We start from the raw sequence: 10,906 nt of genomic DNA on the forward strand, positions 1-10,906 counted from the left end.
GTTCATAGCAGCACTATTCACAATAGCCAAGACATGGAAGCAACCTAAATGTCCATCAACAGAGCAATGGATAAAGAAGATGTGGTACATTTATACAATGGAATACTACTCAGCCATAAAAAAGAATGAAATAATGCCATTTGCAACAACATGGAGGGACCTAGAGATTATCATCCTAAGTGAAGTAAGTCAGACAAATATATGGTATCACTTATATGTGGAATCTAAAAAAGTGATACAAATGAACTTATTTACAAAACAGAAACAGACTTACACATATCGAAAACAAACTTATGGTTACCAAAGGGGAAAAGTGGCAGGGAGAGATAAATCAGGAGCTTCGGATTAACATATACACACTACTATATATAAGATAGATAACCAATAAGGACCTACTGTATAGCAAAGAGAACTCTACTCAGCATTCTGTGATAACCTATATGAGAAAAGAATCTGAAAAAGAATGAATGCATGTATATGTATAACTGAATCACTTTGCTGTACACCTGAAACTAACACAAAATTGTAAATCAACTATACTCCAGTAAAATTTTAAAAAATTAGAGGCACAACCAAAACCCAAGTCTAAATGTTATCCCATCCAGAATAAAGTTTGGCTACTATCTTACTAGAAAACACATGGATAAAGTGTATGCTTAAACAGTTATGTCTCTGATACCTCCACTAACCAACAGTTGATGTTTACTGTCATTTACTGTGAATACGCCATAAACAGCAGCGGCTTATAACATTCAGTGAACCACTGTTTCTGAAAGTCCCTCTATCCAGACATTGTTCTGAAGGCTAAGACTTTAATAGCCTCAGTAGCACAATGCTCCCCTACACTGCCTTCCTACATGCCCCTTTGCCACTCCCCAAACTCCTACCCTCTTCTCTGCCCAACCTTGACATCTTCCAAGTGAGAGTCACATTCCAAGGTCTCAAACATGTACCTCTTCTGATATTTGGAAATGTCTTGAGGTTTTAAATTAAATAATTTTTCTGGAGTCAATTATGAAGAGTTCTATTTTAAATGAAATAAAACTGGATTTTTAAAAAAAACAGGAATTAAACTCTAATATTTTGAGGCAAACAGAGTCCTTGTTTATAGAATCCTTTTAAAATATTTCTACATGTTGCTCCTTAAAGGAAAAGGTCAGTATTTCTTGCAGGAAAATTTACAACGATCTGTTTACAGAAGTAGATATTCAAGGCTCTTACCAACTGTGCATCTTCAAAAGTTCCAATTTGGAAATGCTTTTCCTGCTATTTTTTTCATTATGTCCTTTCTATAAATGGTGAGTATACTTATAGAAATTAGTCATAACTATTCCATTAAAGGCTCTGTCTTTCCTTAGTACTGGGGAAAGGTTCACGATATGTGAATTTTGGAAGTTCTAATACTTTATTAGATGCTACAAGACTATTACATGTAACTTAGTCTCACAGCAGGGATATCCATACAGTGTGCTATTTGTGAGCAGGACGTCAGCCAGTGCAGACTAATATTAGCTTAAAAGAACTGAGATGTCTCTGATATAAACAAACGCTTGGAACCACACAGTCAATAAACATTTTATAGACAAGAAGAGAAATCTAATGACATTCATTTGGCCTTTGAAGAAGATGCATTTGGGGCATTTTTCATTTTATAAAGGAGAACTGAATCCAAACGTTGTTCATAAGGGAACACTAAAGCTGTAAAAGTACATAAGAGAGCCAAGTCAGACTTTTTAATATTTATATGTTCTTTTAGGGAAATTGTTCTGGTTCCTGCAGATGATTAATAATACCTGCTGTATTTGCATAATTCATGGCTTTAAATAATTAACAGGATTATAATTATATTCATAATTCTTTATCAATTGAAGTTAATAACTTTGGTCTGCTATAATGTGTTATGTTATTGAACTAAAATCTGTACTTCAAAACAATGATTCTAGTTAATATTAGCAACACATATTACATATCTAAACCTTTCTTTATATGCCCTAGTCAATTCTGATAAATGAATATACGGTTTAAATCTCTTAATATTCGATGAGAAGAATAAAGGCATTTTAAAATCTGGAAATCTGTCTGTATTTAAGTATAAATAATCATATCTATATCTCTATAGATCTATCTATATCTATCTATACATGATGTATAGAGATACATAGATGTACATTCATTTTTTTGGCAAAGAGATGATACGCATTTTATTTCAGGACAAGTGACAGGTAGGAAACAGAACATAATTTTTTATTCAAAAATAATAAGGATGTACAAAGTACAAAAGTTTATTAAAAATCTACCAGTAGGTAGATCACTCTGGCCTTTTGTGAAAAGGCATATTTACCTCAAGACTTGATCAATTTGTTAAAAAGGAATATTTTTTTTATTATGCATGTATGGAATGACTAAATAATTATAGTAAAAATCCAAATAATATAGAACTACACAGGAATCCTTCAACTTCCACCCCCGCCATTTCTACTCCCACCAACAATAAAGTTTGGTAGTATTTAGTGTTATGTTCTGTTTTGTTCATTCATTAGCTATAATGGCCTTGTCCATGACTGGAATTTAAAAGTAAAATATGCTTTAAATTTAGAGAAAAATATAATGAAAATTAACATGTGTGTTCCTGAGCAAAACAAAGCTAAAAGTAAGGCATCTTTTTGTACTCAAAAGATATAGGAGTTAAAATAAAACAACAGTGAAAATCAGTCTCCTTTCAAATAGCTTATATTAGAAAACATCTTGGATTTTCTTGGAAACGTGAATACTATTAAGAAGATATTTTCAAAAGAAAAATAATTTACTCTGTATAAGCTGTATTTAAAAATGGAGCCTATTTTAGCTGCCTAATGGTTTTGTAATATTTTTGTTGAAGTGACTTCATAAGTACAAAAGTCTTAACTGCTTATTACAAAAGACTAAATATTTTATATCAACGTACAATATTTAAAAAACATGACCTGCCAAAACCACAACAGTCCAGTAGATGGTAGATAATCTGAGTCAACTTAACTCTCTTATCAAGAGATTCTGCCTACCTCTCTAATGATTAGTGATGTTGAGCAGCCTTTCATGTGTTTGTTGGCAATCTGTATATCTTCTTTGGAGAAATGTCTATTTAGGTCTTCTGCCCATTTTTGGATTGGGTTTTTGGTTTTTTTTTATTGAGCTGCATGAGCTGCTTGTATATTTTGGAGATTAATCTCTTGTCAGTTGGTTCGTTTGCAAATATTTCCTCCCACTTTGAGTGAGGGTTGTCTTTCCGTCTTGTTTACGGTTTCCTTTGCTGTGCAAAAGCTTTGAAGTTTCATTAGGTACCATTTACTACAATCAGGTATCACCTCACATTGGTCAGAATGGCCATCATCAAAAAATCTACAAAAATAAATGCTGGAGAAGGTGTGGAGAAGAGGAAACCCTCTTGCACTGTTGGTGGGAATGTAAAGTGATACAGCCACTATGGAGAACAGTATGGAGGTTCCTTAAAAAACTAAAAATAGAACTACCATATGACCCAGCAATCCCACTACTGGGAATATACCCTGAGAAAACCATAATTCAAAAAGAGTCATGTACCACAATGTTCATTGCAGCTCTATTTACAATAGCCAGGACATGGAAGCAACCTAAGTGTCCATCGACAGATGAATGGATAAAGAAGATGTGGCACATATATACAATGGAATATTACTCAGCCATAAAAAGAAATGAAATTGAGTTATTTGTAATGAGGTGGATGGACCTAGAGTCTGTCATACAGAGTGAAGTAAGTCAGAAAGAGAAAAACAAATACCGTATGCTAACACATGTATATGGAATCTAAAAAAAAAATGGTTCTGAAGAACCTAGGGGCAGGACAGGAATAAAGACACAGACGTAGAGAATGGACTTGAGGACACGGGGAGGGGGAAGGGTAAGCTGGGACGAAGTGAGAGAGTGGCATGGACATATATACACTACCAAATGTAAAACAGATAGCTAGTGGGAAGCAGCTGCATAGCACAGGGAGATCAGCTCGGTGCTTTGTGACCACCTAGAGGGGTGGGCTAGGGAGGGTGGGAGGGAGACGCAAGAGGGAGGGGATGTGGGGATATATGTATACATATAGCTGATTCACTTTGTTATACAGCAGAAACTAATACAACATTGTAAATCAATTGTACTCCAATAAAGATGTTAAAAAAAAAAGATTCTGCCTAACAAGTTACCAATATTATGTTCTGAAAGAACATATAAAGTCTATAATAATAGTGAACCAGTGATTAAATAAATATTTTCCTTCTTCGCAGAGAAGCTTCTTTAAAATTGGATTACAACGCAGAGAATATCACCTAAATTATTCATTTTAATTAAGTCATTTCCCGATTTTTTTCTTAGCAGACACAGTGAATTAAGAAATTACCCATGTACTTTCTTCCTAAGTATGCTCTAATTCTATAAAAATGGATTATTGTTTTATTCTCTGCCTCCAAATTGGTAAACCACAAAAAGTCAAATCTAAAATAAAGATAACAAGTCTAGGTTTATTATTTTAATTTAGATAATACTTTAATTCAACGATCTCAAAATGTTCTAAAAACATTCTAATGTATTTATCACCGTAATATTGACAAATCTGGCATGGGGTTTGGAGAGACTGATGGTAACGAAAGGGGCTTCTATGCTGCTTCAGGCACTAGAAAAAAAGTGAAATAAAGTGAAAACATAAAGTGAAAAGAATTTTGAAGAGTGGCAGACAGATGAATGAAAGAAGCTCTGTTGCTCAAAATTCTGCAAGGGTCACATAGACTTTGTATAAACCTTTATAATTTTATAAATGTACATATATATACAAATTTATATATACTTACACATTTAACACATATATCTATATATACACTTAGTATTATTAATGCATACATATATGCATATGTAGACACATAGTTTCATATATACATACATATATACTTAATAGAAACATACATATTATATATATATAAATATATATATATAAAGAGAGAGATTGATTGATTACTTTCTGTTCCCCCACAGATATTCCTGGGAAGGTTGTAGTCACAGTAATAAAAGAGGGTCATATAAAATGAGAGGTTGGTAAATTGGAGAAAGCTTTGGAAATAATATATTTTAATTATATAAAAATCATCATACTGAAATAGCAAACAGAATGATTGCATGTCTGGCTGTTAAACTGAATACTGTACTGAAATTACATATGAGTATTTGAGACAGAATTTTTGATCTTTTTGCGTGTGTGTTCACAGTTTTGTGAATTGCACAGGGAATTTCTTCAAAGCATTTTTTGGGAAGAGATAGATGGTTCTGCAATTTATCAATGCCATTAGCTACTGGGCACCCACTCCTATGCATAGGACTCTGTTTTAGACATGGACGTATAAAAGACAAAGATATAAAAGGATAAAAACACACAAAAAAAGACATTTGCATTGTGCCAAATTGTGCAGGGAATTGGAGGTCAGGAGTTTTATCGTTCTTGTGGCTAGCATAATAAAAACAGAAAGAAGATAATAAGAATGAGATACAAGACAGATGGCTAAGAAAAATAATCAACAGGAAAACAAAGAAAATCAGTAAGGAAAAAGGCCCTTGAGGATGAGAAATAAGAAGATGAGAAGATGAGATGAAAAAGAACAAATTTTTCCAGTAAAAGAAGGATTTATTCTTCACAGAACCTATGTGACATTTATTTGAGAAACACAGAATTGTGTCACTTCAGCTTCATGACACTCCTGGTACTGGACTAAAAAATAAAAGTATAAATAATGTATACTTGGGGGTTTTACTAATGTGTAACTTCACTAACTTCTTAGAAACCCAAATACTGCTAAATATTGAACCTGGGAAACTTGGATGTCACTGTGGATTTTCAGTACTGTTGGAACTGGAGACCCTACAGTGGGCAAGTGGCTTGGGAGGAAGGATGACGACCGTATACTGTCAATTCTTGTTATTCGCAGTATTTATGTTCTATAAAGTCACTGCAAACACCGAAGTAGTGAATATCCGAGGGGAAATACAACGTTAGGTTCCTACAAGCCGCTGGTCACAACATTTTTTTGAATCGATCAATACATAATCTTATTTTACCTGTGTTTCTGTTTACAGACGCCTTCTTTAATGTACAGCTGATTCATTAACACTGAATTCCCAGCCAACAGCATTATACCCCATGACTGAACAAAGCTTATCTAACACATCTATTTTTCCTGTAAGCCACATCACAGCCTTCCTGTGCTTAGGAAGACTAGACAGCAGTTCACCACCATGCTGGGAGGCTATTTTAAACAACAAAATCAACAGAAAAATGTGACAAAAGTGGCACAGAACAGTCCATGTAAAGGACACATTTACAGTATGAGAGCTGACACAAGGAGGCAGCGTCCCCTTGTTTGACCCCAGCTGGGAATATTTAACTTGGTGACTAAAACTTTTTGCTACCCTGTGCATATCTGTGAATGATGGTGAAGGTTCCATGTGTATTGAAATCGGGTGTACAAATATATTTCAACAAATAAAAAAATTCAAAAATATGGAATTCGTAAATAATGGAATTGTCTATATAAGCTTTCAGTGTACTACTTGACTGGACCCATTTCATAAAACGCTATACTGTTTTTAGTTGCAAATGCTTTTCATCCCTTTTAGTTATGGTATTTGCATAGAAAACTAAATTATAGGGCTTCGCCCCACACGCGCCGGCCGCGGCCGCCCCCGGGGAGTTCGGGGAGCGCGGGGAGCACAGGTCCCGCGGCGGCGGCGGCGGCGCGGCGGGGCTCAGGCGGCGGAGCGGGCGGCCGCGGGCGCCGCCGCCTCCTCCTCCATAGCTGTTTACCCGGCTGCATTGTGGGAGTTTGACCTCCGCCACCGCCAACCGCCACCTCAGCTTGCGCTGCCGCCGCCGCCGCCGCGCACGCCATGGAAGCCCTGACTGACCACGAAGTCATACGGAAGCGTCTCCTATTTGATGGAGATGGCGCTGGAGATGATCAGAGAATTAATCTACTAGTGAGACGTTTCATTAAATGGTGCAACTCTGGATCCCAGGAAGAGGGATACAGCCAGTACCAACGTATGCTGAGCACACTGTACCAATGTGAATTTTCAATGGGCAAAACTTCGCTGATGTATGATATGAATCTCAGAGAAATGGAAAATTATGAAAAAATTTACAAAGAAATAGAATGTAGCATTGCTGGAGCACATGAAAAAATTGCTGAGTGCAAAAAGCAAATTCCTCAAGCAAAACGAATACGAAAAAATCGCGAAGAATACGATGCACTGGCAAAAATGATCCAGCGTCATCCAGACAGGCATGAGACATTAAAGGAACTAGAGGCTCTGGGAAAAGAACTAGAGCATCTTTCACATATTAAAGAAAGTGTTGAAGATAAGCTAGAATTGAGAAGGAAACAGTTTCATGTTCTTCATAGTACCATCCATGAACTTCAGCAAACACTGGAAAATGATGAAAAGCTCTCAGAAGTAGAAGAAGCTCAAGAAACAAGCATGGAAACTGATCCTAAACCATAGACCAACTAATCACTCACCATTCCCAAGAATACTGAAGTAGCAACATGATCTTAGTGTGTTCAGAATTTGTTGTACTCTTGAGACATTTAAAGTTTTGGCAGTGAACTACGTTGCTTTTAAATTTTAATGCACAGTTCATTCATATTTCTTCACACAAAGGGAGATGACTTCATTATATATTTGTTTTTATTGAAATGTCTTTTTTATACTTAAAAGATAGGAAGCAACATCCAAAAATGTTTAATAAAATATTTTCAAGCTAGATATGTTAGTGCTCATTGGTATTCTAGGTAGTTTTTAACTGTTAACACTGATTTGCTCACAAAATAAGTGGAAGATAGTGAGAAGGTGGCATTTCTAGGATGTACCTGAGAAAATTAGTCAATTTCTGGAAATCGTTACCAATTTTGAAAATGAAGTCCATGAATAGGCTCTCAGGAGGGCTGTGAACTTATGAAATTATATACAAAATGTTTGTGGTGTATGCTTATTGTGGGAGAGGTTCCATGATATTAAGAATCACTGATATCAGAGGTAATTACAAGATGCAAAGTAAATCAATATGCATTACTTTCTAGATCTCTGTCCTTAATACTTCAGCAATGTGGTTGTTAAATGTTTTGTTGAAATGTTTTCTCTCTATCGTTTTGTTCTGTAGGAGTCATTTTCAAGAGTCTTGCAAAAAGGATTTCATGGGCTTCCCTGGTGGCGCCCGTGGTTGAGAGTCTGCCTGCCGATGCAGTGCACACGGGTTCGAGCCCTGGTCTGGGAGGATCCCACATGCCGCGGAGCAACTAGGCCCGTGAGCCACAACTACTGAGCCTGCGCGTCTGGAGCCTGTGCTCCGCAACAGGAGAGGCCGCGATAGTGGGAGGCCTGCGCACCGCGATGAAGAGTGGCCCCCGCTTGCCACAACTAGAGAAAGCCCTCGCGCAGAAACGAAGACCCAACACAGCCAAAAATAAATAAATAAATAAAAATTAAAAAAAAAAAAAAGAAATGTAAATTACTTGCCCAACATTGGTAATACAGATTTTAATTAAAACTAAAATGCCTTAAAAAAAAAAAAAGGATTTCATGATCTTTTTAAAAAATTAAAAAAAAAAAACTAAATTATAGACTTAACATATATTGTTGACTTTCTCTAATTACCCTCTGAGTGATCTGAGCAGAGATCAACTGCTGGGCCAGATTGTATCCTGAGTCTGTAATATCCAGGCTTTGCTAAGCACTATGGTTCAGAAACACTGTTAGTTAAGGTATACAGCAATTTTAATCAAAAGATTTAAGAACTGCTCAATCTACCAAGTAACTAGCATAAGAAAAAGAGTGCAAGATAATTCCAAGAGACTTCTTATTACCAACTGAAGAACTATGTTATTAATTCAGTCACATAGAGAACTACTTAAAACTTCAGTGTCTTCTTGTTAAGCAAAGTAGATATAAGAAAAATGCAAAGGAATGTAATAAATGCAGCAAATACAAAGCTGAATTTCTAAAACATGGAGCTTGCAAATAGACTGTAGGTGCAATTTACTTGGAAATAGGTATGAAATCCAAATTTTAATAGCAACTGTCACTTTGTATACCAAAACATGTTCATCAATGAAATGAAAAACCTAGGTATCCATCTGCCTTGATGATGTTTACCATGAATTTCATAATCTCAAGTCAAACCCAATGTATTCTACTCAGAAATTTGTGAGCTGTCACTGGAGCAAGATAAATCTGAACATGGTGTGTTATATACGTGTGTGCATGTAAGTGTGTGTACTTGGGTGTCTGAGTGCGTGTTGCCTTGAAGGTAAGATGTGTAAGTAATAAGATAGGCATTTTAAAAGTTTGCTGTAAATTACCCAAAGATATACATATGTATATAAACACACATGTCAAATATACATACATTATATATTTTCATATATATACAATACTTCTATTCTATTGTATTATTTTTATATTTTTTTACGTAACAAATTATTAGGAACTTAGTGGCTTCCCTATAGTTCTGAAGGTCAGAAATCTGACACTGGGCTAAAAGCACGGTGTCACCAGGGTTGTGTTCATTCTGGAGGCTCTAGAAGAGAATCCATTTCCTTGCCTTTTCCGGTTTCTAAAGGCTGCCTGCCTTCTCTTGGCTTATGGTCCCTTTTCTCCATCTTCAAAGCCAGCAGCATAGCGTCTCCCAAACTATATCATATCACTCTGTCGCTCTGCTCTTCATTCTCACCTATCCTTCTCTAATTCTTTTAGGAATCTTTGTTATTTTATTGGCCCCATCCAGATAATCCAGGATAATCTCTCCATTTCAAAGTCCTTAACTTAATCATATCTATAAAGTCCTCTTTGCTATTATGCAGTAAAATATTCAATCAGCAGGCATGGGCTGTTCAAATTCTGCACATTCCAAAGAAACATCTGGCTCTTGACTGATTTCTGGGAGATAACCTCTAAGCCCTGGGAATATCCTAACTGACATATTTATCTTTGTCTACCTCAGGCCTTGGGCCACAGTATAATTTATGCTAACAATGTGATTTAAAGTGTGATCCTTGGGTAATACTGGATTCATTTTACTTCTGGAGAGGCTGGAGACTTAGGAACTAAGATAGGCCATAAGACTGCTCCATACCTACATTACCAACCCCAATAAACCCTGGAAACCAAGATTTGGGTAAACTCCTGTTGGCACTACTTTGTGTTGGTTGTCCCACATCATTGCTGGGAAAGTTAAATATTGTGCATGTGACTCCACTGGGAGCTGGCACCTGGTCTCTCCTGGAGTCCGTCTTATACAACTTTTGCCTTTGTTAATTTTAATATTTATCCTTTTGCCTTAATAAACTGTAACTAGTTTAACAACTTTTATGAATTCTGTGAGCCCTCCTAGCACATCACTGAACCTGAGGGTGGTCTTGAGGACCCTCAACTACATATTAACAGGTTCCTGGGATTAGAACATGGACATCTTTGGGTGGCCATTATTATGCCTAGCACACTACATAAACAAATGACTATATTGTACAAACTTCCTCCATTTCTCTGACTTTAAGAGTAGCTTTAGAAATATTATCAAGAGTTTGGAAAAGTATGTTCCTTTATTGAGTCATGATTAAGTTTTCCCTAGAGATATTTACCAATCACTTTATAATGTGCTAACTTCTGCAAACTACTCTTTCCTATATAGAGAATGAAAATAAAAAGCAAAATTAAAAGCAAAAACAATGTCATGCTATTTTCATGTTAGTTATCCAAAAACAACTACGTTATCAACTTTTGCCTCCACCCCCCCCCCACGTCAATATCTTTAAAGGCAAGAGTATTAACGTAAACTTTAACTAAAAATGATGACATGTCC

The 10,906-nt window shown here is 36.0% G+C and overlaps 1 protein-coding gene across 1 annotated transcript; it reads left to right on the plus strand.

Annotated features, from left to right (window-relative positions):
- Positions 1-6,936: 6,936 nt before the first annotated feature.
- Positions 6,937-7,750, plus strand: LOC118888936 (THO complex subunit 7 homolog). Its single transcript, XM_036840461.1, has one exon. It carries the CDS (start codon positions 6,937-6,939, stop codon positions 7,549-7,551), a length of 615 nt encoding a protein of 204 aa, XP_036696356.1. The 3' UTR covers positions 7,552-7,750.
- Positions 7,751-10,906: the final 3,156 nt, after the last annotated feature.

Source organism: Balaenoptera musculus, chromosome X, assembly GCF_009873245.2.
Source record: "Balaenoptera musculus isolate JJ_BM4_2016_0621 chromosome X, mBalMus1.pri.v3, whole genome shotgun sequence".
Lineage (NCBI taxonomy): Eukaryota > Metazoa > Chordata > Mammalia > Artiodactyla > Balaenopteridae > Balaenoptera > Balaenoptera musculus.

What these genes read in the sequence shown, in the direction of transcription:
- LOC118888936 (XM_036840461.1), top strand. Translation starts at nt 6,937, where the DNA reads ATGGAAGCCCTGACTGACCACGAAGTCATACGGAAGCGTCTCCTATTT.